The sequence below is a fragment of the Pantherophis guttatus genome, chromosome 2 (genome assembly GCF_059756535.1).
Source record: "Pantherophis guttatus breed Tessera chromosome 2, ASM5975653v1, whole genome shotgun sequence".
In the NCBI taxonomy this organism is placed as follows: Eukaryota; Metazoa; Chordata; class Lepidosauria; order Squamata; family Colubridae; genus Pantherophis; species Pantherophis guttatus.
The window spans coordinates 87294031-87321972 of record NC_142064.1 but is presented as its reverse complement, the minus strand read 5'-3'; the positions used below and the strand labels follow the sequence as shown (position 1 = coordinate 87321972).

The following is a 27942-nucleotide window of genomic DNA, read 5'->3' as shown; positions in this document are numbered from 1 at the left end:
TTTTTCTTCCTCTCATTGTCTTTCCTTTTAAAGTCAAACTAAAGAAAAACTTTTTTGCAGAGTAAAATTCCAGGAATCAGACACAGGGTCTCGTGTTTCATTGCAAAAACTGTCATAGAAAGAAAAGAGGGAAGGTCTATCCAACTATCTTCCTGCTTGTTGTCCCAGCATACAATACAATATTTTTCCATCTGCCCTGAAAGGCATCCAAAAAATTTAGTCCCCAGATCATTTACCTGGGTAAGAGTTTCAATAAACTCAATGGGACTCTCTGTGGGCCACTGTCAGTGGGATGGGGCTCTTTGGAACTAATGTTAAAATGCCTGCCCTGCCACTCCATATATACAGTAGTATAGTGCCATATATATATATATATATATATATATATATATATATATATATATATATATATATATATAGTGCCTTGGCTTGAGACACGCTATTCGCTATATTAGTTGTATTTACACCTTGTTACAGGTACACCTGTCCTTAGACATCCTAAGCCTCTTTCTTACTTCCCACATGAAGCAACTAGTGTATGTATCCTTCTTGGGCATATAACAACCTCTCCGTTCAACCAAGTCATCCTTTTTTTTATGACCCCAAACACCCTTCCTTCTATTTCCTCGCCCACAAGCAGACAGGCAGGTCCAAATTCAGCCCTACCCTCTTTTTCAACAGGCACCAACTCGCATATCTTTGAATCAGCACTACCACAAAAGATGCCTCCCTTTCTTCAATCAGCTTGTCTTCCAATCCAGTCAGAGGAAGGAAGGAAGGAAAGAAGGATGGGAGAAGAGAGGGGGGGAAAAGGGCTGCAGCTCATTCCTTTCATGCTCTAATAAACTTACATAGGCAGGGACACATAGAGAGACACACACAAGCAAAACAAACTCTGTTTAAAAAAAAGTATTCACTAAGTCTGGGGTGCAGCTCTGAAAGCTTCTTCCACTGGTCCTTCTGTAGAAGAAAGTGTTGGGGTTTCTTTTACCCCCCCAAAAAAGGGGGGGAAGCCTCTTACCTATGTTCCTTCCATCCATTCTATAACTGCCCTATTTCTCTTCCTTTCCTCGTCTCCAAAGGATGAAGACAAACAGTTGCCTCCACTCGCAAGCGATTTCATCCCGTCTTGCAAGAGCTGCCTTCCCACCCTTTCACGCACCCCCCACCCCACGAGAGCCAGATTTGCTTTCTTATCCCCAGCCAGGGGTCCTAAGTCCCCAGAAGCTGCTGCCCACTCCCCCGTCTCCCACCCGGGGGTTCCCCAAGACCTTCGCCACCCCGACCTCCGGCTCCCCACAGGACTGAGATCCACCTACCTGCACGTGCCTGTCCATAGGAATGTGATGTGTGTCCCCGCATGATATTTGAGGGAAGCGGGGGAGGGGGAGGAGGAGGAAAGAGGAGACCGTGGTCTATTGGCGATATTGCATGGCCAGCTTCTTATAAATCGGAGGTTGTTTAGGCTGGGAGGAAAAAGAGTGTTGTGTCTGGGCGAGAGGAGCGCGGGTTTCATCCCCGCTCATTGGCAGCTCCCCGCCTTCCTCCTCCTCCTCCTCCTCCTCACTCCCCCCCACCCCACCCGTGTGTTTGTGTGCGTGTTCGCCGACAGCTCCCCGCCTCCTTTTTCGGCGATATTATTAAACGCTGGGTGAGACACCGGGGAGAGAGCCCGTATCAGCTACCGGAAATCGAAGCCCTGGCCATAAATATACCACAGGAAGTACCACACGCACTCACACATCTCCCCCCCCCCCCTCATTGTTACTTGCTTAGCCGGTCTTTGCCGCCACCTCCCACCGCCCCAACACACACACACACACACACACACACATTGGGGATCAACCGGTGCCCTCGCCTCCTCGATCCGCAGACACACACACACGCACTCCCTGCGATTAAGAAAGATACGAAAAAGACTCCCTCGCCACTAGGAGATAGTCCTGGCGGGCCAGTGCCAAATTCACGTTAAGGAAAGGTTTCCTGGTCCAATGGAACAGCAGAGGTGCGAACGCGTCAGATAATGCCCGATAATTTAAGAACGATATAATGGAACATCTGTAATAGAGATACCCCCCTGTAAAGGTATAGCCGGCAATATGACTCGAAAGAAAGAGAAGGAAGGAAGGAAAGGAAAGGAAAGGAAAGGAAAGGAAAGGAGGGGAGGGGAGGGGAAGGGAAGGAAGGAAAAGGAAGGAAGGAAGGAGAAAGAAAAAGGAAAGAAAGAGAAAGAAAGGAAAGGAAAGAAAAAGGAAGGAAGGAAGGAAGAGAAAGAAAAAGAAAGAAAGAAGTCTTAGATAGAAAGAAAGGAAAGAAAGAAAAGTCTTAGAAAGGAAGGAAGGAAGGAAGAAAGGAAAGAAAGAAAGAAAGAAAAGAAAGTAAGTAAGTAAGTCTTGGATAGGAAGACAGGGAGGGTATTTCAAAGCTTTTAAAGAAATTCACAGGAGGAAAAAGTGCTGGAAAGTGTGAGACTAAAAGCCCATTACAAGCGCTCACAACTGGCGTTTTTCTTAATAGACACCTTGAAGATTTCGGTGTTAAGAGTGTCTTCATCCAGACCGCTATTGAGGTCCCAGGTAAAGATGCAGATAATAAAGGTATTTAAATTGTTCACGCTACATCGGGAAAAAAAGAGACACTCTCAAAATAGTCACATCCCTCTGCAAGCAGCGCATAATATAACGAGGTGCCCTCAATGTCATTTTAATAAGCATCACTTTCACGCACAAACGTGTACGTGTGCGCCTTTCTGGGCGTTTTGTTCGCGACCTCAATCAAACCCGGGATCTGAGTGCCTCTGCCTCAGATAATCTCCTCCCCCCCCCCCACGCGTCTCTCTCCGTTTGCATTCGTCGACATTTGTTTCCTATGGGGTGCCTTTATTATTATTATTCTCTCTCTCTCTCTCTCTCTCTCTCTCTCTCTCTCTCTCTCTCTTTGCTGCTTTCTCTTTTTCCCAAAGATAATCCATAACCAAGCGAAATATCATCTCAGCTGTGCGCTGCGGTCACAGGTCTCCAGTTGGCGTCGGGTTGGAGCTAAAAAAGAATAATAAAATTAGTAAGACGGTCACGGTGCAACCCTTCCTATTGTTTTGTGGCGAACAGATTCTGCCGCTTTTTCTCCTGCTTTTCCAGCCCAGCAAGAAAGAAGGGGGAGGGGGGCGAGAAAGATGGAGGAGTCGGAGGGAGGATGGGACTCTCTTATTCAACGGCGAGGCAATAACAGCAGCTCATTAAATACAATGCCAAGCAAATGTCCGCCTGTGGAAGAGCAGCTGGAAAGCTTTCCAGCCCCTTGGAACCATCTGTATCCAGGAGTAACAAAAGGGGGATATTTCTGAACGCAGTATGGATATCCTTCTCTGGTCACAAGATATATTTATTTTATTTATTTCAGGTTTGAAAACTAGAAAAGTGGGACAGAGGGGAGAGAGGCGGGGGATCTGGGGCAGTTTCCTCTTTGCTTAGTTATTTGTAGTGTGTAGATCATCAGGAGAAGGCAGTGCTTATTGGAGTGAATAGCAATTGCAGAAGAATATATCTCTTTCGCTCCTACCCATGTTAAAATGCCACTTGGAAAGAAAAGTACAGTTTGATGCCTGGACTAAAAAATAAAAATAGGATCTAGGTCACCCAAAAGGGGGAGGACAAAAGAGGACAGGCATTTCTAACAAAATTTGCAACTGCTGGGTTGCAAGAAGAAGAAAAAAAAGACATAGATTCAAAATTTGCATCTGCTGGTTTTCTATAGAGAGAATTTTGAGAGCAATACAGGACGTGTATGTAATAATCATTGCCATTAAACAATAAGTCTTCAGAAGTTGTGGATGCTCCATCCCTGGAGGTTTTTAAGAAGAGATTGGATAGCTATTTGTCTGGAATGGTATAAGGTCATCTGCAGGGGGTTGGACTAGAAGACCTCTAAAGTCCCTTCCAACTCTGTTATTCAGTTACTTTCTCAGTTTACTATGTAGCTAGCTAGACTATCAATGGCTTCTCTCCTTTTTCCTGGTTCTATTTAATTATCAGCTGTTCTTCCCAAAAGTTTGCTGTCCCTGTTGATGATCCATCCTCTGCTTTTCTTGCCTTTGTTTCAGTGCTCTTCAGTCACCTGAGTTCCCTCCAAGGCAGATGATAAGGTTGAATGGATTTTACACACTCTGAGGATGTCTTTGGAAGTGTTGAACTTGGGGGGGAAATCCCTATTTTAACTATGGCATACTTAAGGCTATATTATGGCCACTTCAGAGATCATCCACTCAGCGGTTATTTTTGGCAAGGAAAGAAAATATAAAATGTATAAGAAAATAAAAATACTATGAGTTTGTCACTTCTTTGAAAGTAATTTTTTACTTTTTTTAAAATTAATCCAAGTTTTATCATTAAGTGGGCAATAAGGCTACCCTGAGAGGCGATTATCCACCCTGTTGTATTTTTTACTACATGAACAAAGCTGCTTGTAAATTTTTTCATGTATTAAAATTCCAAAACTTTGGGTACTTGGCCTGGACTAAATGGGAGCATCATTTATTGTTCATTTGCAGGCAGGAGAATATCCTTATCCTGGACTCCAAACTTTCACTTTAACCTCTGTCCTAGTATTACATTTCTTTGTGAATACCTTGATTCATAATCAAAGCTCAAGAAAGCCTCCTTGTGGGTCAGTATGCTGGCTGATTTGTTCAGTGAGAATTACAAACATAGTCCAAATTCATGGGCTGTCTCAAATATAGAGCGTTCAGTCGTGCTAGTACCAAAATTTAAAAAGTTAGAAACATCTGGAAAACTTTCCCATTACTTAAATTTTGAGAAGACTGAAAGCAGGGCCTTTGCCTTTATTCAAATTCTTCTTCTTCTTGTGTCATGTCTGTCATCGGACGTTGGAGATCATGTTGGCAATCCTATTTTTGTCAACAGCCATATGAAAAAGTGCTGCTGAGTTTTGTCCAAACCAGTCCCTTAGGTTTTGAAGCCATGATGTTCTTCTTCTGCCTGGGCCTCGTTTGCCTTCAATTTTTCCCTGGAGGATTAAGTGAAGGATGCTGTATTTTTCTGGGTGTTGCATCACATGTCCAAAATAGACACTCTTATTCAAATAGACACTAAATATTCTCTCCAACTTCATTAATCCATTGGGATAAGTTTTAATCCCCACAGAAATTGTTTAGAAGATGCAACACTGAAAAGCAATTCTTTTTTTTTTTAATTGAAAAAGTTTTCAAATACAAATTTTCCCCCCTTTTTTTCCCCCTCTCCCTCCCCCTCCCTAACCCCCCCTCCCCACCCATCCCCCCCTGTGACTTCTTCATAACAAAAAAAAAAACCTAATTCATAACAGATTACTTACTCCCTCCTCTAGATATTGACCTTTACTTACTAAAAATATTATTAATATTATAACATCCCCCTTTATCCATACATTTCAGAAAAGAGAAAAGAAAGGGAAAAAAAAAGACATTATACTATGACATTATAGAATAACTTCTCCACTTTAAAACTATACAATAAGTCCTACTTTAACATTTAATCTTCTATATATATTACTATAACATTTCAAAGTGGCCTTCCCCATAAAATCTAGTTTAACATTCATTCCACTCTATCCATTTCCTCCACTCCCCTAAATATATCACTTAAAAATCCCTTTTCTTAGACTAATCAATCTACTAACTAGCTTATTCACCCACTATCATGCAAAATTACCATACACAACATTTCTTAACATCTTTGATTCACTGCCCACACTACTTAAAAATATATGTCTATATTTTCCATTATATCTAAATAAAAAAAAAGAAAAGACAATGACTTTAAATTTATAATCCATATAGTATCTTCTTTGAGGTCTTTCCACTGGATTGGTAGAACCAACATCCATAATCGGGTAACATAGCTTACTGGTGCAACAGTTTATTCAGGATCTTCAATCATATCTGCCCCCATCAGTAGTAAATATCTTCTTATATGTATAAAAGTAAAAACAACCACCCGAGTGACATTATAATTATATTCCATATAGTAATAATTGTGGGTTTCATCAGGATTATTAATTCCCATCATCGTAGTGGGTAACAACCCGATCTTCTGCATGCCCCAGCATAATTCTCTTGCCTTGTGATTCAAGATAATATAATATGTTTATCAACACAAAAAGAAATTCCAAAATGGATAATTCAAATCCATCAGTTTAAGGCTCGTTTCACGTCCCCAAATTACGGCCATGCAGAGATCTGCCACAAACCTCAGGATGATATTAACCAATACGTCGCCTCTTCTGTATTTACACATAATCGTTCATATTTTAAAATCACTGGCTTCACTGTTGCCTGATTTAGAAATTTCTATTTCTATGCCACCTATTTCTTTTTTTCTTTTCTTTTTGTGGGTTTGGTTTCCATCCTGGTTCCCTTTCTACAAAATATGTATCATCTGGTCGGTTTTTATTCTGCTTTGTAGATTGGTCTTGTTGGTTTTACTTTTGTATCTCATATTTCTTTTTTATCCCTTGTATATCCCCTAATTGGTTTCCATGTTTATCCTTGCCTTGATAAGTCATCACATTAAAATTAGATGCCTCTTCTCTCAAATTTGTAGATAGTCCAGCTGGGGTATCCAATAAATCCAAAGGCAATTCATCTGGTACAGTCTCTGTAATTCGATATTTTACCTTTATTTCCGGCTCCTTCTGCTTATCCTGTATTATACCTGGAGATGTTAAGTTCATTTTCAACCTATTTTGATAAAATTCTTCCGCTCTTTCAACAGTATTTAGCTGATATCTTTCTCCTTGGTATCTAAATATAATGCCAACTGGGGCGTCCCACCTGTAGGAGATATTTCTCTTTTTTAACTCATTCACCAGAAAACCAAATTTCTTCCTTTCCATCAATATCTTAGGTGGGAGTTCCTTGTAAATCCAAATCTTTCTTCCATACAATTGCAAATTAGAATTGAAGGAATTTTGAACGATATTATTCCTAATTTCCTTATCTGTAAAATAAATCACCACATCTCTAGGCAATTGCCTTTGCTTAGCAATCCAGGAGTTGATTCGATAAGCTCTGTCGATCCTACAAAACACTTCGTCAGGTTGAACCTTTAGAATCCCAGCTAGAAATTCAGAAGATATTTTCCTTAAATCATCTCTATTATTTTCCTGCAAACCTCTTAATCTTATTGCATATTCTGTGAAATTATATTGTACCATTAAAATCTCTTTTTCAATCTTCTGTTGCAGATTTTCTGCATTACCATACTTTTGATCAGCATCCATTTTAGGTTTTTCTTCTAAGCTATTATCCTGAGTGTTTGTCAAATCATTTTCAATTTTTTGAATTCTATTGTCCAATTTATCTTGAATTTCTTTCATTTTAGACTCTAGTACATTAGTATTTGTGTCCAACTGCATCATAAATCCTGTAAAACCATTAACCACTTTTGAGAATTTTTTCTCCAAAAAATCAAACTTAGATTTCACCAATTCTTTAATTTCCTGCTTAAATTTTTCAAATTGCTGATTCACAATCTCCTCCCTTCTTTCAATCTCCTCTATAAAAAATTCTATTATATTAAAATCAGGTTTCTGAGACTGAAGAATTAAGACCTGTTCCTTTAAGTTGTTGGTGGGGGGATCCCCCCCCTTCTTGTTTATCTGACTTTATGAGTCTCAGTGCCATGTTTCCGCCCAGGCAGGCTTTGTTAAAAAAAAAGCAAGAAAAAAAAAAAAAGGACTTCTTTCCAATCAGCAACAATATCAGGTCTCCAAGGGAAAAAAAAAGAGAAAAAGACACAGGAGCGAAGTTTTGTCTACAAATGTAGCCAGTGGTATTTATTCCGCTACATTGTAGTAATAGAAAACGGAAGGACTTTCCCTTTCAGCCTCTCCTCCAGCCAACGCCATTTTAAAAGGCTTTTTTTTTTCCTCTTTCCTCTCCTCCTCTCTCTTAAGTAATTTCTTTTTAAAAAATCAGTAAAATACTTGCGGTTCAATATTACAGGTCCAGCTCACATTTTCTTTGAGTAGTCTGTTAAATTTGCAGGCTTGCTTTTGACGCCTGGCTCTGCATCAGCAGAGGTCTCCCAAAGCCCGGAGCGGCGGCTGGGGATACGGGGCATCTCATCCGCTCCGTCCCAAAAGTAAAAAAAAAACTTTTGGGACTCCGCAGAGAGTTCTACCCACCCCTGCCAGCTCTATCTCCGTTTCCTCATGGAAACGGAGTTTTTTCGAGCCGCCATTCCGTTGTGAAGGCGGCTCTAACAGGCGATGGAAGCTGACGATCCCAAAGGAACGTCTGGCAGCGACAAACAGCAACCCGGAAGTCCACTGAAAAGCAATTCTTGTTGGATTTTAACAATTCTCGCTCGCTGTCTGAAGAAGGTTGTATTGTGAGTCCTTAACATAACACCACAGTTGAAGTCCCAAAGCCCAGCTTCCTTTGATACTTCCAGATGGAGGTCTTGAAGTACAGTATTATTAACCAAAAGATATTGCAGAGATATTTCTCTTTTTCTTTGTTTTCTTTGGAAAGAGCAGAGATGTAAGAGATAGTAAAAAAAGGCAGAAAGAATTAGAAATGGAAGTTGATATCATATGTCTATGGAGATTCTCAGTCATCCAGGTCAAGGTGCTTTTTTTTCAAGAGGCAACTGGACTTTCTTGGTATCATATGGATTTCACCTAAAATGCTGGAAATAAGGCACTGCAATTGTATAACAGAAGCCTTGTGTGCACAAGTTATTTCTATCCTTCGAAGCAAAGAGTAGGACATGTATACACTATTCTGGCTATAACTGTAAGATTACTTGTCTAGAGGCTATTTTCTGTTCTTAAGCAAAGGACAAAGGTCTTTTACACACACACACACACTTCGTTTTAAGTGATCTACAGATTGGATAATAAGCTCTATTCTATTAGTCTTCTAGATCTACAAAATACTTCCTTTCTCTCAAATCTTCTCCTCTACAAAAACTCCTGCATCACAGGGTGGGCCAAGCAGCATTTAACAAGCATGGGATCACAACAGGCATGGACGAAAAAACCAGCCTTCCTTTGTCATGGCCCTGAGAAAAATCTTGGTAAGAATTTGTGAGTAAATCCCAATTTTTTTATCTTAAATAAAATTAATGTGTTTATAGAATTATTCTAGGTGGAGGAATAAAATAACCTACTTTATGATCCTACATAATAATTATTTCTTTCTTTATTATCCAATATTATTTATTATTTTTATAAATAAGTCAAGGCGGTGAATATACACAATACTCCTTCCTCTTCCTATTTTCTCCATAATGACAACCCTAGGTCACCCAGCTGGCTTTCATAGTTAAGGGAGGATTTGAACTCACTTTCTAGCCTGGTGCCTTAGCCACTAGATCAAACTGGCTGGCCCTGTCTTTAGATAGACAGAAGCATCCTCAGACCTGGTTTTAGAGACCAGCAAGAATAGGGTTACCAGTTAAAACTACAGGCAATACTGAATATTGAAAAGGAAGGCCAAAGGAAGGAAAAGGAAGACACACATAGTTGAAGTTTCTTGTCATCCATGATAAAAAATAATAGCAAAAATATACTTAGGCTTACATATATATGAACTTATTTTTCTGGCATCAGAAAAACTGATTTCTCAATCGCAATATTGTCCAAAAAAATCTTTATTTTCAAGAAGGTATGCTAGTGATAATATAAAACCAAAGATGCCACTTTCATGTGATCTACAGACTCCAGTGATCATAGATTTGAAGGTCTGGATTGAAACCCACGGCTGGAATCAGGAAGTAAATTAAACAATGTAAATTTAAACTGTCAGGTCTATATTTGGATGAGGGGAAAGAAAGAAGCAGACAATTTACAAGACACAAACATTTAAATAACTGCTTTTATCAAAACAGTCTAAAATTTAAAAATGACACTGTCATGGGGGGCACCGTATTACGGTGGTTCTCCTCCTTTCTCTCCGACCGGTCGCAGTTCGTGTTGGCAGGGGGGCAGAGGTCGACCTCAAGGCCTCTTATATGTGGAGTGCCTCAGGGGTCGGTCCTCTCGCCCCTCCTGTTCAACATTTATGTGAAGCCGCTGGGCGAGATCATCCGTGGCTTTGGGGTGAGATACCACCAGTACGCTGATGACACCCAGCTGTACATCTCCACCCCAGGCCACCCCAACGATGCCCTTGAAGTGATGTCCCAGTGCCTGGAGGCTGTGCGGATCTGGATGGGGAGGAACAGGCTCAGGCTCAACCCTTCCAAGACTGAGTGGCTGTGGCTCCCGGCATCCCGATATAGTCAGTTGACTCCATCACTGACTATTGGGGGCGAGTCGTTGGCCCCCACAGAGAGGGCTCGCAATCTGGGAGTCCTCCTGGATAGGCAGCTGTCCTTGGAGGAACATCTGACGGCTGTAACCAGGGGGACCTTTTGTCATGTTCGCCTGATCCGCCAGTTGCAGCCCTTTCTTGATCGGGATTCCCTGTGCACAGTCACTCATGCCCTCGTCACCTCTCGCCTTGACTACTGCAACGCTCTCTACATGGGGCTCCCCTTGAGGAGCACCCGGAGGCTCCAACTGGTCCAGAATGCAGCAGCGCGGGTAGTGACGGGAGCAGCCTGGCGCTCCCATGTAACACCGCTCCTGCGCGAGCTGCACTGGCTCCCAGTGGTCTTCCGGGTGCGCTTCAAGGTGTTGGTTATCACCTTTAAAGCGCTCCATGGCATAGGGCCTAGCTATCTTCGAGACTGCTTGCTGCCACCGACGATCTCCCATCGACCCGTGTGCTCCCACAGACAGGGCCTCCTCGGCGTGCCATCAGCCAAACAGTGCAGGCTGGTGACCCCCAGGGGGAGGGCCTTCTCTGTGGGGGCACCTACCCTCTGGAATCAATTGCCTCCAGAGACAAGGAGAATCCAAGACCTCGGTGCCTTCCACCGTGCCCTTAAAACCTTCCTTTTCCAGCAAGCCGGGCTGGCCTAATTTTTTAAAGTGTTTTTAAGTGTTTTGTTTATTGTTTTTAATTAATGGGGCCAAATTTATATATGTATATTTTAACTGTATTTTAATATTTGTATTTGATGTTTTTACTTGGCTGTTCACCGCCCTGAGTCCTCAGGGAGAAGGGCGGTATACAAATTCAAAATAAAATAAAAATAAAAATAAAAATAAAATAAATAAAACTGGACAATATTGCATTTAAGGCTATGTCCGCTGGATGGTGGACATGAGACAAAAAGGAGGACAGGTTCTCTTTTTCCTGGCCATTCAGTAACCCTAAGCAAGAAATGTCTTCATGGACTCTCCAGGAGTTCAGTGAACTACTGAATATCTTGAGCCCTTTAAATAAATCCATTATTTAGAGACCATTATCCAATCATCACGCCAACTGACTTCTACAGGTGTACAGAAGAAAGACCATCATCATGTTTTTAGCCTCAGGCAGAAGATGGCTAACTCTGAGAATTAGCAGGTATTACGTGTAATCTGGAGAGAAACTGATAACATGGGAAAGAAAGAAACTTAGAAGCTTCTGGAAAAATTGCCTGTGTGGAAATGTTTTGTGGGAAAGCAGCTTGGAGAGTGGATCTCCCCACCATCACGCAAGATGACTCTCATCAACCTGTCTGATAAAACCTTAGGTTGAAAGTAGTTGCCTAAAAATATGTCAAGGGCAGATAAGAGTGCTTAGTAATAATTATCATGAAGAACAAGAAACTCATTTGAAATTACATTTTTTGCTAAGCTGGTGACAAGTAGATGGTTGAATGAAGTTATTAAATATGTACAGGAAAGCATTATTAATGGATTGAGAATACTGTATTAAATATGTAGGGATGTTTGAAACTACGCAACATTCGTTTGTACTGATTAACTCTTATTGCATTTTTCAACATACAGCTGTAACTCAGCAACATCTGTTCATTCCTTTTGAATAGCCTTCCCTACAGTGAGACAATAGCTCTCTCCATAAATCTTTTTCATTCAGTTTTAACCCAAATCTATTATCCATCCATGTCTTTGGATTTTTATTCCACTGAGGGGACAAGTTCACAACTGTAATAGAATATTCTGTTATCATACTGAGATATACTGTGTGAAACATATTGATGATTAAAAAACAAAATAACTTCCCCATCTTCCACACAAATTTTCCCTTAGGTCCACATTGTCAGAATCAAATACAGGATTTTTTAGGGGGAGGGAAGAGGTTATGGAAGTAACAAATCGTTTTCCACAAAAAGTGTCATAGCAGCCAATGATTGATTGTGGGAGAAAATTTTAGATTAGTGGCAAGCTATATACTTAGCATCAGGCCAGAGGTGAAATGCTCCCAGTTCGGACCGGATCACCCGATCCAGTAGCGATGGCGGGAGGTTCGGAGAACTGGTAGCAAAAATCCCTCCCCCCTCCATGCCCAGCTGAGCTGCATGATCATCAGAGGCTGTTTTTTTTACTTTTAAAAGCATTTTTTCTACAACCTCTTCAGCCAAAAAAAATGCTTTTAAAAGGAAAAAAAAAAGCCTCTGATGATCGCACGGCTCAACTGGGATCGTCAGAGGCTTTCCAAAGCATTTTTTTCTGCAACCCCTTCGGCCGAAGAGGCTGTAGGGAAAAAAAATGCCTTTAAAGCCTCTGGTGATCCCAGGTGACTTGCCTGATCGTCAGAAGCTTCTAAAAGCATTTTTTTTCTGCAACCTCTTCAGCCGAAGAGGCTGTAGGAAAAAAAATGCCTTTAAAAGCCTCTGGCGATCCCAGCTGACTTGCCTGATCGTCAGAAGCTTCTAAAAGCATTTTTTTCTGCAACCTCTTAAGGTTGTAGAAAAAAATGCTTTTAAAAGTTAAAAAAAAAAGTTGGCCATGCCCAACCAGTCACATTTTCATTTTTTTCATTTCATTTTATTAAATTTGTATACCGCCCTACTCCCGAAGGACTCAGGGCGGTGAACAGGCACAAAATAAAACACATGAATACAAAAGTTAAAAAACATAATTAAACCAAATTAAATAATTTTTGCCCGAGACAATTAAAATTCCCAATAATTTAAGACGAATTAAAATTTCAATTTAAAAATTTAAAAGAAGGGGAGAAAATTAGGCCAGGCCGGCCTGCTGGAATAGGAGTGTCTTCAAAGCACGGCGGAAAGTGCGCAGATCCGGGATCCTCCGTATCTCCGGGGGGAGCTCGTTCCAGATAGTAGGTGCCCCCACAGACAAGGCCTTCCTCCTAGGGACCGCCAGTCGACATTGTTTGGCTGACAGCACCTGGAGGAGCCCCTCTCTATGAGAGCGTACCGGCCGGTGGGAGGCTGTTACGGTCCCGTAAGTAGCCAGGTCCTAAGCCATGGAGCGCTCTAAAGGTGGTAACCAAAACCTTGAAGCACACCCGGAAGACCACCGGGAGCCAGTGCAGCTCGCGCAGGAGAGGTGTCACACGGGAGCGCCATGTTGCTCCCATAACCACCCGCGCGGCCGCACTCTGCGCCAGTTGGAGCCTCCAAGTGCTCCTCAAGGGGAGCCCCATGTAGAGAGCGTTACAATAGTCCAGGCGGGAGGTGACGAGGGCATGAGTGACTGTGTGTAGGGAGTCCCAATCCAGAAAGGGATGCAACTGGCGAATCAGGCGAACCTGATGAAAGATCCTCCCGGTCACGGCCGTCAAGTGCTCTTCTAAAGATAGGCATGAATCCAGGAGGACGCCCAAGTTGCGAGCCCTCTCCGTGGGGGCCAGCGATTCGCCCCCAATAGTCAGCGATGGCGTCAGCTGACTATATCGGGACGTCGGAAACCACAGCCACTCGGTCTTGGATGGGTTGAGCCTGAGCCTGTTCCTCCCCATCCAGATCCACACGGCCTCCAGACACCGAGACATCACTTCAAGGGCATCATTGGGGTGGTCCAGGGTGGAGATGTACAGCTGGGTGTCATCAGCGTACTGATAGTACTTCACCCCGAAACCACGGATGATCTCGCCCAGCGGCTTTACATAAATGTTGAACATCCCCCACCACCAAGCCACGCCCACGAACCGGTAGTAACAAATTTTAGATTTCACCCCTGCATCAGGCACCAAAGCGGTATTGCTTAACGCATTGTAAGCCGCCCTGAGTCTCCGGAGAAGGGCGGCATATAAATTAAAGCAAAAAAAAAAAAAGCAATAAAACAGTTCCATCAGGACTTTCTGAGGATTGGGAAGCTATTTAAAATTATTTTAGGATTTGGGCTTCAATTTTTGAGTCAGTGGCAGGAAGCCATCATTAATTGTTAGCAGCTGTAATCTGGAAATCATGACAAGGGGAATTGTGATTGCATAAATCACATTGCCAGTCCTTCCATTAGATGAATCTCCTTAAACCTCTGGCCCTTAATAATGATGGAATTTATTTGTTTGTTTTATTTATAAATTTTATATAGCTGCTTACTTGCTCACAGCAACTCTAATACACATCATTGCAATTATTCTGCAAGCTGGAATTGATTGGGGTTATAACTCAACACATTTGGGGAAGGTTGCTATGAAGAAAACCTCATCCTTTTGCAAGGTCATATAATGGATTTTTTCTCTCTCTCTCAGAAGGATGGCATTTATGTTAAGAGGCGGGGGTGGGAGGGAAACCTCCCTAAGATGAATATGTTTCATATCAGGTCACAGTCTTCTCAAACGGAATGTTAAATACTTAAAATTATGTTCAGGATAAAAGTGGGAAGGAAGGAAAAAGATGGGAGAGAGGAGAGAAAGAGGCACTTTGGTGGTATTTACTGCACATACTTTGCATATCTATTGGGAAGAAATTTGCTGTTGTGTTTTTCTTTTTTAATTCACAACTTTTGCTGCCTTCCTAGTTTATTTCTGCAGGTGATTTTGAAAAGCATTTCTTAGAGAGAAAAAAATCACCTACATGGGTAATGGCAATATCAGGTAAAGTTGAATTGTAAATGTTGGGTAGACATAGGTTGGACAAAGGAATTCAACATCAGATTTGCATAATATATCTTTCCCAATTAAATGTTATCAACTGTATAACAGTTTTTGGTCCCTTCCCTCTGCTGAAGGATATAGAGTTGGTAAGATTGCTGTTACATGCATATCAGTATCAATTTCAGTTTCTATCTCAAATATATAGTAGGAAAATCACACAAACTTTAACAGTTTTATATTTATCCATATTGTTTATATTATTATTTTTTAAATACATGCTGTATATCTCCACTAAGGCCTATTAGTGCTCTGCCAAGAACATATATCTATAATTACTGTAGAGAGAGAAAGATATTATTTCTTCTGGATATGTTATGAGAAGCTACTAAATCTATTGACTACTATTTCCAGAATGCAGCTGCACGTTTGACTTTCTCCTCTTCTAAATTTTCCGATTTTGGAGTCTGACATACCCTGATTTTGGAGTTTCCTATTTCCTGAAAAGTGAACCACTATAGCAGGAGCTCACTATTATAGCCTCCCTTGGGTAGGTTCAATGTGTCAATAAGGTATAATTTACAAGATTTCAATTCAGTTCATTTGACAAGGTATAATATTGAACTGTAAATAGTCACATTCAAGTTGACTCCCCATTCAACTGAAGCTCAAAAAGAAAAATCTTGGGCTAATCTGAGTCTCAATGTAGCCGGTTTTCCAAGTTATTCTAAAGATTAAACAGAGGTGGTGTGATTGTATCCCACATGCCTATTGACAAATTCACACATATGCCAGTGCTTCCCTTTGTCAGAGATACTGTACAGAGGGTTTAGTTTATTAAGAACAAAGCATGAGTGAACTTGGGAAAAGCCTAGGCAAAATTGAGAGTTCATATCAGGTAAAGGCAGGGATGAAATCCAGCAGGTTCTGACAGGTTCTGGAGAACCGGTAGTGGAAATTTTGAGTAGTTCAGAGAACTGGCAAATACCACCTCTGGCTGGCCCCAGAGTGGGGTGGGAATGGGGATTTTGCAGTATCCTTCCCTTGCCATGCCCACCAAGCCACACCACGCCCACCAACCTACACCCGCAGAACCGATAGTAAAAAAAATTGGATTTCACCACTTGGTAAAGGTTTCCCTGATCAGTGGTGTCTGACTCTAGGGTCGTGCTAGGATGTTGTGCTCATCTCTGTTTCTAGGCCAAGGGAGCCAGCAATGTGTTTGAGACATTTTCTATGGTCATGTGGCCAGCATAGCTATACACAAAAGATGCATGGAACACTGTTACCTTCCCACCAAAGTGGTACTTATTAATTTACTCACAGTTGCATGTTTTAAACTGCTAAGTGGGCATTAGCTGGAGCAGGAACAGCTCTTCCCATTGCGTGACACTTGGATTTCAAACCTGGGCTTCCAGCTTTCCATCTCCTTAGCAGCCTATGAGTAATCAGGAGCTACCCCGTAAATCTGAAGAAAGTCCAGGAAAATGAAGTACATGAACTCTTGCTTTAGATTTTTTATAGAGCGAGCAAAAAATCTAGCTAGAAAATTCATTATACTTTTTCTGTCTAGAGATTTATCAAGTCTACAATTCTTACTGTGCTGTACAAAATTAGAAAAACTGCAGATTTGTCCTCATCCTTGCAATCTATTCTTCGAGTTAAGCATAACAACATTATTTTATTTATAAACTTATCAGCTGTAATAAGTTGAACTCCCTGCAGCATGTTTTTCAGGATTCTGCTGGATAAATTCTTATTTGAAGCAAACCATTCTGTGTTGGGTGAGAACATGCTATGTACTTTTTAAAATTTCTTTTAAAGTAAAATTATTTTCATCTACCTTATTTTTTAAAAAAAAACTAAACATTGATTTGGTTTATTCCTTATGCGATTGGTCTGATCTTTCAAGAAAAGACAGAAACTTCTAACTGTCCACCTTTTAAATTACATTGTCAAGATATTCCATTATTATACCAATTACTTCATTTCTCTTACATTTTCTACTTGTGAAGCACCAGAACTGAAAGTCATCTTTTTCATAGACTAGTATTAAGGGGTGGGGATGCCAAATGAGGTGTTACTTGGAAGACAGGTGGAGGCAGAAGGAATTATTAGGCTTCAAAGCAGTAACCCTGAAGCAGAGAAGAGGACCAGATGTTAAAATCCAGAGGACTTCTGGGTAGAAGGCTTGAAAACTTCCAATATTTTACCTTATAGGATCAACCACTTTTCTGTAGGAGATGGGAGAAAAGGTATCTTCTGCTTTAAATTAATGGAAAAATGGAAATATGTATATTCCATTTTCCCACAATTTAATATATAACATGTCTAACATTTCAGAATTCTTCTCACTCATTAATTCCCTATGATATTAAACAGCAACTTTTTTCAGTGGTCCAAATTAACAAATAGCTGGAATGAGTTAGCAGTGACATCTGGTGTTAGCAATGGGTTTATGCAGCGATCTCTCCAAGGGAATGCATTATTTCTTCTTACAGAGAAGCGACTAGAGAGAATAAAATGGCGAAAAATTCACAAGCATTAAACTGAATAGTAAATGTTTATCCACTTTATTATAGGTAGTTGGTAAGAAGAAAAATAAAAGGTATATATTGTCCACATCTCAAAATACATTTTTTCTTAAAACTTAAAAAAAAACCCAAAAGGATACCTCTTTGACGATGATGTCGTCAATTGTCTTCCTCTTCCAAGGAATGAACAATGTTTTCCACTGTTGATGGCTATACTTACTGTAGCTTTTCACTTTCTCTTATTTGAGCAGTTACAAGTTTATTTGTGCAGGCTCACAACTCTGAAATCTATTTCTGTTTCATCGTAGAAAACGAATTCATGCAGTTTAGTTAGTGCTTCAATGAGCAGTTAACAAATAAAACAACTGTGAGAAAGAAAAGGCATCACTTTCCTGCCAAATGTTCCCCCCCTCACCTCCCCAGCCACTGGCCACAAAGCACGGCAATGAAAATCAGGTTCAGGTAACTTCAAAGGGTTAAATTCAGGTGGGACTGTAGTCCAAGCCATCCAAAGAGGGTCTGATTGGGATTATCTGTCATAAAAACATCCACAGAATTTTTTTTTAAATTCTCAAGTAAACAATATTGATAGACGCAAAGTTGATGTAATACTCTTAATTAGCTTAGTTAGCTTAGCTTACATAGTTCTGCTTTGTAGATCAGCCTTTCTCAAACTTTTTACCCTCAAAGTAAATTTCAACTCTCAGGGAACCTCTGCTTAACAATGATCGTATCTACAAGTCATGATACGTCAAACATCAAAACACAGACTGTTTTCTGTCATGATTTCTTGTACAACTATTTGTGAGTGAAGAAAGGCTGATCCAGAACCTCACCATTAAAAATGAAAAAAAAGTTTTCTTGCAATACTGGGGCTTCTGAGAGTCCATTCTCCTCTATTGATTGTTCATAGATAGGAAGAAAAAGGTATTTTTCCAAGCCCTTTCCACAAAGAAGAGGTTGGTAATTGCCTAAGGAAACATAGTGTAGCTTCAAGTTCAAAAGACATCTGAAGGCTGCTTTACAATCCTTAAGTTCATCTTCCATCAGCTACTTTACAGATTTTTATCCAGTGGAGCTTGTTCTTTCTGTCTTATTTAACTGCCAAACCGTGAAAAAAATTGGAGGGATGCAATCCCCAACAAAGGTTTCTTATTATTTCTTTTGATTTTGTTGCAAGTCTGAGAATGGAAAAACTTATTTTCTTTACCCTAAATAAAAATGGTACAGTGGGTGACCAAAATAGAATGTAGGACTTACTGCAGCTTAGACAGACAGACAGACAGACAGACAGACAGACAGACAGACAGACAGACACACACACACACACACACACACACACACACACAAATCAAGTTCACGTGAAAGATTAGTGCCGCTTTACAAAATCCTAGTAAGACCACACCTGGAATACTGCAACAATTTTGGTCACCATACTACAAAAAAGATGTTGAGACTTTGGAAAAAGTTCAGAGAAGAGCAACTAAAATGATCAAAGACCTGGAGACTAAACCATATGAAGAATGGCTGCAGGATTTGGGTTTGGCTAGTCTAAAGAAAATAAGAATTAGGGGTGACATGACAGCAGTATTTCAGTATTTGAGAGGCTGCCACAAAGAAGAGGGAGTCAAATTATTCTCCAACGTGCCAGAGGGCAGGACAAGAAATAATGGTTGGAAACTAATCAAAGAGAGAAGCAGCCAGGAATTAAGGAGAAACTTCCTAACAATGAGGACAATTAACCAGTGGAACAGCTTGCCTTCAGAAATCGTGGCCAGTCCATCACTGGAAGTTTTTAAGAAGAGACTGGACAGTCACTTGTTTGTTTTGTTTTTTGTTTTAATTTGATTTATATGCCGCCCTTCTCCAGAGACTCAGGGCGGCTTACAATGCGTTAAGCAATAGCCTTCATACTTTTGTATATTTTATACAAAGTCAGCTTATTGCCCCCACAAACTGGGTCCTCATTTCACCTACCTTAGAAAGGATGGAACTTGTCTGAGATTGTATAGGTCTGTGATGGCGAACCTATGGCATGGGTGCCACAGGTGGCACACGGAGCCGTATCTGTGGGCACGCGAGCGTTACCCTACCTCAGTCCAGCACGCATGTGCATGCTGGCCAGCTGATTTTTGGGCCTTCCGGGCCCACTGGAAGTCAGGAAATAAGCTGTTTCAGGGCCTCCGGAGGACCTCTGGGGGGGTGGGTAAGGCCGTTTTTGCCCTCCCCAGGCTCCTAGAAAGACTCTGGAGCCTGGGGAGGGCAAAAAATGGGCCTACCATGCTCACCATGCCATTGCATGCCAAAAGCAGGGAGAGAGCGGGGGCTCATGTGTGGGAGGACAGGACATATTGAATTATGGGTGTGGGCACACACATGTGCAATCCCCCCCTGACTACCCCCGCTTTTGGCACGCGACAGCAAAAAGGTTAGCCATCATTGGTATAGGTTCTCCTGCTTAAGCAGGGGACTGGACTAGAAGACCTCCAAGGTCCCTTCCAGTTCTATTCTGTTCTGTTCTGTCCTATGATTGAGAGAGAGGGAGAGGGAGAGGGAGAGCGCTTTTGAGCATTGACTCCTGGTGACTGGATGAAGTAGTCTCTGCAATTTTCTTATCAAGATTTTTGGAAATGACTTACCATTGCCTCCTTCTTAGGGCTGTGCTAGAGTGACTGACTCACATTTACTTAGCTGTTGTTATCTCACAGCTCTTGCTTTTTCTTGTATTTCTGATGATTTTTCAATCATTTTCTAGCACTCCAGCCCTTGAATTCCCATAGGCTTATTTTCTTCATTGTTGACAGCTAGAACTTTACCCCCATAAATAACATAGTCTAACATTCAGTTATGAAGAAAACAGAGAAGAATGGAGGTTAAGATCTAAAAGTTCCTCCTAATAAAGCATATCTATACATTTAATTGGAGACAATAAAGGGAAATCTCATTATATTTTTATAGGTGTTAATTATTTCTCTTCCTTTTTCTTTCCCTGCTGTTTACCACTGCTTCTAAATTCACACTGGTATAAACTGTTCGTTTTTGTTTCCAAGTGCAACATTAAGCAGGGAGATGGTAGGAGTTGAAACAGATAAATCACACCACACATACAGGTTGTACTTTATGTTGCAATATCACAGAAGCTAATAGATTCCAAAAGAATTGTAAAGGAAAACCTGAAGGAAGGGAATTGTAAACACACAGTTCCAAATGTGTCTGTTTAAATAAACGACTGGCAATCTGGCAAACGAGCATTTTGACTACATAAAACAACACATGCACAAACTTTTTAAAAAAAGCTTATTCATCGCACACTGCTACTATTTTGAGATAATTCCTCAGTGGAGAATTACTTGTTTATTTTGTCGCCTTTTGTAGAGTGTGATGAGTGACAGGGACAATATATCTGATATATATAAAAAGAAGAACAAATGTAAGAACAAACATTGCTTTCTAGACTGAAATATCTTCTCTTCATTTCATTTTTCTCGACATATGTGCTTTTCTACTATTTTGTCTTTGATCTTGTTTTATTAACTTTTTAAAAAGCCTTTTAACTTAAACTATGTATCAAACATCTCTTATCCTTCATCTTTTATAACTTCCAGATCAAAGTTTTGGGAAAGTAGTTCTACAAAAGGATAAATCACGAGGAAACAAAGTCTCTTTCAGAGAAGTACCTATCTTTCTTATTCCATCTTTTTAAAATTCCTGATTTTTGGTAAGGACTTTCAAATTTTCAGAATACAGATAGTCCTCGACTTACGACCACAATTGAGCTTAAATTTTATGTTGTTAAGTGAGACATTTGTTAAATGAGCTTTGCCCCATTTTATGACCTTTCTCGCCACAGCTGTTAAGTGAACCATTGCAGTTCTTAAGTTAGTAGCACCGTTGTTAAGTAAATCTGGCTTCCCCATTGATTTTGCTTGTCAGAAGACTGCAAAAGCTGTTTGCGGGACCCCAGGACATTGCAACCATCATAAATATGAACCACTTGCCAAGCATCCAAATTTTGATCACAGGGCCATAGGGTTGCTACAATGGTTGTAAGTGTGAAAAATGGTCATAGGTCACTTTTTTCAGTGCCGTTGTCACTAAATGAACTGTTGTAAGTCAAAGACTACCTGTACTCCACATGTTAATGGTGAACAATAAATCCAAAATATAGATGAATATTATTTTTTTGTAGTGGGGATGAAGAAATTAAGACAGAAATACAGGCAGTCTTTGAAATACAACCACAGTTGGGGCTGGCATTTCAGTTGCTAGGTGATGCAATCATAAAAGCAAGATGTCACATGACCCAATAACTTAACCTCAATCTGAGCAATCCCTTAGGTCAGTGATGGCTAACCTTTTTGCCATCGTGTGCCAGAAGGGGGGGCAGGGTGGGTCGCATGTGCGTGTGCCACACCCATAATTCTATTCACCTCGCCCCCTGCTCCTGGCCCATGATGGCCCACCTGGCTACAGGGACTCTCTGGGACTCTGGGGAGGGCGAAAACAGCTTTTTCCACCCCCGGAGGTCCTCTGGAGGCTGAAAATGGCCCATTTAACAACTTCCGGTGGGACCGGAAGGCCCGTTTTTTGCTGTCCCCAGCCTCCAGGGCCTCTCTAGGAGTCTGGGGAGGGGGAAAATGGTGGGAAGTTGTTAAACGGGCCGCTTTCGGCCTCCAGAGGACCTCCAGGGGGGTGGGGAAGGCCGTTTTTGCCCTCCCCAGACTCTTAGAGAGGCCCTGGAGCCAGGTGAGGAAGAAAAACGGTCCTTCCCCACCCACCCCCCAGGCCCTCTGGAGGCAGGAAACAGCCTGTTTCCCTACTTCTGGTGGGCCCAGAAGACCCGAAAATCAGCTGGCCGGCGTGCACATGTGCACCAGAGCTGAGCTCACATGCCCACTGATATGGCTACATGTGCCATAGGTTCGCCATCATGGCCTTAGGTTGTTCAGTGAATTTTACCACTTGTTAGAAGAACCCCAGCACAATCCATGCCATTCTGGGCTTGGTCCCTCTCAGCCCTGAGTCCCAATAAAGTAAGGGAGTGCCTCCAACTTTTTCTACCCGTCTCTCCCATCATCCCCTAACTTCTCTGCCTTTTTGGCCACCCTACAACCTACCTTCTGGGCAGCAAACAGCCCCAGAACTGCACGGCTCTATGGCTGCTTGTCACACCCCAGGAAGCCACCACAGCCCAGTCCCACGTTGGAGTCTGAGACCCCTAACACCCCAACTGGCCTTCACTACCTTCTTGTTCCTGCTGCTGACAAGGCATGCCCAGCCTGGCTGCCATCCAGATTGGGGACTGGGCTTTGTGTTGAGCTGTGGCTCAGGGGACTGCTTTTTGCATCAAAACACCTTTTGCACCACACTCTTGGTTGAATCGGGACTGGCTTTATGATGCAATATATATATATATAAAATCCTAAAAGCAGCCTGAACTGAGTCATGCAAAAACATCTCTTTGCAAATAACTCTTGGACTAGACTGGGTTTGATTTTGCACTGCCAAAGACATAAAAAAAGGGGATGCAGGCTGCTTTTGACTCATAGAATTTGATGGGCAGATTTTCATATACTGTCCTGCGTATGAAAAATCATCATACAAATTATCGAATTCCGAATAGTCTGAATGTATATACTAAAGCAATCTTTTCACCTCAGCAATTGGAATTGTTTTCTTTCTTTCTTTCTAGAAACCAAGGGAATCTATAAAGGTGGTACTTCCCTCATTAATTTTCTAGAATTTACCTCGGTTTTCCACCTACAATCTGAAAGAGAAGGGCTTTGCCACTGATTTAGTGCATCAGGGAACTCATTGCTTAAATGAAACAAAGCATCAATCAGTTGGGTTGCTGACCCAACATTTAAAGTTTGCTCCCTTCAATAATGTAGAAGTTGAAGATTTGGCAGGGAGGGGGGAGGGGGGGAAAGGAAGGAAATTCCATTTTCTAGTTTTTCATCTTTAAGAGGATCCTCCAGTTCAGAACTGAAAATCAGTAGCATGAAGAGATTTATAGGAAGTCCTTGACTTACAACCTCAATTGAGCCCAAAATTTACATTGCTATGTTAAGTAAGTCCTGCCCCATTTTGCAACCTTTTTGCCACAGTTGTTAAGCGAATCATTTCGGTTTGTTAAGTTAGTAACACGGCTGTGAAAGTGAAATCTGGCTTCCACATGGACTTTGCTTGTCAGAAATTCACTAAAAGGTTAATCACATGATCCTGGGACAGTGCAACCATTATAAATATGAGCCAAGTATCCGTATTTTGATCACATGATTGTGGGAATGTTGCAAGTAATAAATGTCAAAAATAGTCGTAAGTCACTTTTTTTATGTGGTTGTAACTTCAGTCACCAAACAAATGGTTGTAAATCGAGGACTAGGTGTAAATGTGCCTCCAAACTGCTGACTTTGATTGGAAACCGTAATCCAGAGGAACACAAACACACACTAACAAACATGGAGAAATTACACAACCTGACATACAGTCTAAGCCCTAATCTTGTAAATCTACAAATGCTTATTCAGGAATCTATATTCAACTAGCCTATCACTTTGTAAATGTATTTTACACACCCAATCTCAATTTGTATTTCCATAGTTAATTATGGTTCCATTTATGCTTTCTGTTATTAGCTTTTCAAATAAACTGAACTTTGGAAGGAAGAAAAAAAAATAGCATTACCTCTTTTCCAGTTCTATCAGACTCCAACATTACAAGCAGTGGAATGTCATGGCATTTCAAAGGTCAAGCACAATCACTTTGCTCTATCAAGCAGAGGAGAATTTCTGGCCCACAGGCCTTTGCAGTTTGGGGTTGGCTGCTGATGAAAACATTTGAATGTAGAGGAGGAGAAACATTTCCTAACCATCGTTCTGCTAAATTTTGATCCAAATGAATATATTGAATTAATATTGTCCAAAATGCTCGGATACAACTGATTTCCTGTACTCAATTATATCTGATTTTATATCTGATGTTCTAACTTTAGGCTATAAACACAATATAAGATATTTCAGTTATATTGAGGGGAAAAAATATCCTAGAATGTTTCAATATCACTTCCTCATTCTGCAGCCTCAATGTTTAGTGAAATGCTTTCCAACGTTGTTTTGTCCTCCCATTCAGTCATGTCTATTCTTCAGGACTGCCTGGAAAAGAAGACCCTGCAAGTTTTTTGGCAAGCTTTTTCAAAAGTGGTTTGTCATTGCCTCCTTCCTAGGGCTGAGAGGAAGTGACTGGCTTAAAGTCACCCAGTTGGCTTTATGCCTAAGGAGGGACCAGAACTCCCAGTTTCTGGTGTGATGCCTTAATAACCACACCAATCTGGCTCTCACGTTTAAAAAACATAACCATCGTATACCAACCACGTATTTAACCACACATACACACGTGAACATGTTTTATTTCCACTTTCTATTGTTACAGTTTGACAGAAATCAAGTATGGACAGCAGTCAGCATTTTTTTAAAAAGTTATTTTAAAATACTACCGTATCTGAGGCAACCTTACCAGGACATTGAAATCTTTTGATCGTTAATCTCTGAGCATTTCCAGAGAGGTAAAACTCCTTAACAAAATACCTAATTCTATTATTGTAGAGATACCCAGCTGGGCTGCAAAAAATCTAGATGGCAGATATGTGGAAGGAGGGAGAGAGATAGAGACAGAAAACATTAACTTTCCTCTGTCATCTTTTGGTTATTAGTATTTTGCACCACAAAAATCTTACATTTAATTATTGAAACATATGAAAAAAAATCTAAAAGGCACCTGTGCTTCCAAGCATTAATAATATAACAAAAAAAAAAAAAACCTCACCAGAGGTAATACAGTTATTTATTTAAAAATTGCACGCATGTAAACTTTTTAAAAATATTTAAGTTAATATTTAATATTTAAGAACAACTGAGTCTTCCTGCATGGTATTAAACTTATTGCTTATAGCATCTTCAATTTAGAAATACATAGAAATCTCAGGAAAAAATGGTGATGTTTTCTAAATTAAAATAGAATAAAATAGAAATACTAATGGTCTAATTAAAACAAATCAGTGTTTTTAATGTCCGTTGATGATCTGTTAACTCTTTGTCAGGTGTGCTGCGATTACAGCAAATATTTACTTTAATCAATAATAGTCTTTAATTCCAAGCAAAACAGGTTAGGAACAGTCCAGTTATTATGCAAATATTATCCATCTGGAAAATTACATAATAAATCAAAATATGCTAAATAAGAGACGTTATCTTCAACAGCAAAGCATTACATATTTATTGAAAGTTCAGTGTGATACCAATTTCCCCCATTTATTTTCAAAGTTTGGCATTGAATTGAGCCATCAGTTTTTCCAACCTGATTGCTAAGGCAACATCTCCCCTGATTGTCAGCTTTCCAGACATGAAAGCCATCGTTGGCTTTAATTTGCCTGGGGGAAAGAAAGGATGAAATACATTAAGCCATCATAAACATTTGAAATATCTCCCTCCCTGAACCCTTCTATTGAATTTAATAATAGCACCTGGGTGGTTTTTCAGTAAATACATCTCCTTACTTTAAACAGCAGTGGGGTAATATGAGATTCTATAATTTCTTTTCTTTACTAATTTCATTTTAAAAATGGCCAAAACCCATATCTCTATGATACTAGCAAAATGACCTAAAAGGATATATGGTCTTTCAAGTTGTCCAGAAGAATTCCAGATGTCACCAAAAAAAAAAAAGGCAAGAAGCATGAAACTCTAAATATCAGGACATTAAGCCTGCTGGTTTAAGTTTTAAAGTTTCTTCTTTCTTCCCTTTCTTATATTTATGGGAACATGTTGCTTAAAGATGACCTCCAAAGATCCTTGAAAGCTTGAAAAGTCAACCCTGCTATGTCATTTTGGTTGCTTTTAATAAAGATACCACTAAAGTTTGGATTGATTTTCTCTACCTCCCTGTAGGGATCAACATGGCTCTAATTGTTTTTATTAAAATCATCGTTTCCTTAACATCTCAGGCAAATAGCAAATGAAGAGGACATAGAAGATGTACACTATAACTATTCCCTCTATATTTTTTTTCAGTAAAGGTGCTCTGAAACAAGCACTTTGTGTTTTCAATTAAACAAAACTTCAACCATATTTAGTAAAGGAAAATACAGTAACCTGATTTGAATATTTTGTTAAATTAGAGTTTATCTATAAACACTTACACTTGGCCGAGTTTGCCACAGCTAAACCAAACTTAAATACACTACCTTGCTACTTAGCACAATGGTGTTAACTAGCTAAAACCTGTGCCAAAACTGAGTACAAATCCAAAAATCCAATAATCCAATTACAATTCAGTAATCCAATCGCTTATGATCTTTGACAGCTTGAACTCATCTTCAGATCCAGGCAGGGATCCATTCTTAGGTTACCCTGCCTTGATGAAGATACACAAAACATTTTCCACAGAAAGTTCCTTTACCCTCCATGCTGAGATTAATGCCATCAAATATTCCAGATTAGTAAGATTTTACTGAGGTCAGAGAGCAAATTAAAATAGACAAAGAAAGGGAGCATATTTTACAAATATTAGAATGTTATAGTAGAGTCATATGGTGCTGTCAGAAACCGATGAACTAGAATTAGCTGCTAGGTAGGGAAGAGATTCATTGCTAATAAGAGAAAAAGGATCTCTGAAGTTGCGATTGACTTGGTAACGGGCACCTCCACAATTCAGAAGGATAGTACTCGGTGCAACCGCTTGCCTCTGTAATTTGATGCCAATTCATTTCCCTCCTCCAGACTAAAAGATGAAGAGTTCTAGAAACTTGCTTATTTTTCCTCTATATTCATCTCCTGCACCACCTTTGAAACATGGAGTAGGGTAGGTGTGTTAACAAGTAGATTTTTGTGAGGGCAGAGTGCCTTAAGAAGATGGTTTCAGTCATCAAGTTAAGGCCTTTGAGATAGGAAATCTGAGCATGTCAAGGCTGAAGGCTTACTTCTCTCCCCTAGGAAACTTATTCAGAGACTGAAGTAGGGGTCTTCCCAAATATAGGAAAGTTCTCTGTGTTTCTGCTTTCTTGTTAAGGATTAACTATGATCTGTTGGTTTCAAACAATTTACCTTCAACTGAAGGAGGGTAACTTTTTTTAAACCTTACGTCTTGTCTGGGATCCAGAGCAGTGGTCTCCAACCTTGGCAACTTGTGGACTTGAATTTGCTTTGCTGGCTGAGAAACTCTGGGAGTTCAAGTCCACAAGTCTTAAAGTTGCCAAGGTTGGAGACCCCTGACCCAGAGGATGATGAGTACAAAAGTAGAACATCGGTAAAAAAGGAAGTTGGTGTCAGATTTGAGTAACTAAAGCAGCATTGTGTTTTGAAGCGGGTATTTTTGCCCCCATTAATTCTCAATTTGAACGCCTGTACTTCATTAATTAATTGCGAAATGTTAGCGTAGGCTTTGAACAGAAACTAAAAGTTGAGTTTAGTACCACCCAGTACAACTTCAGATTACCTCCATCAATTGAAC

At 40.4% G+C, this 27942-nt stretch overlaps 2 protein-coding genes and 1 long non-coding RNA gene across 8 annotated transcripts in view; 1 reads left to right on the top strand and 2 right to left on the bottom strand.

Annotated features, from left to right (window-relative positions):
- The window catches only part of KIAA1958 (KIAA1958 ortholog), a 96876-nt gene extending 95127 nt beyond the window's left edge, over positions 1-1749 (bottom strand). For 2 of the 6 annotated variants that reach the window (XM_087886359.1, XM_034410604.3), the window contains exon 1: positions 1320-1748. The gene's annotated coding sequence lies outside the window, so the exon portion shown is untranslated. Of the gene's footprint in view, positions 1-1319 lie in introns of all 6 variants that reach the window. The other 4 variants (XM_060690406.2, XM_034410600.3, XM_087886358.1 and 1 more) reach the window with 3 other exon arrangements.
- On the top strand, positions 1627-4332 carry LOC117662004 (uncharacterized). The gene is made up of 3 exons (XR_004590226.3): positions 1627-2005; positions 2518-2597; positions 4100-4332. It is a non-coding gene; the product is annotated as an uncharacterized LOC117662004 (long non-coding RNA).
- A 21354-nt stretch (positions 4333-25686) lies between these two features.
- The window catches only part of HSDL2 (hydroxysteroid dehydrogenase like 2), a 34521-nt gene continuing 32265 nt past the window's right edge, over positions 25687-27942 (bottom strand). The window contains exon 11 of the mRNA XM_034410599.3: positions 25687-25864. Coding sequence (XP_034266490.1) covers positions 25752-25864 — 113 coding nt within the window. The 3' untranslated portion in view covers positions 25687-25751. The remainder of the gene's footprint in view (positions 25865-27942) is intronic.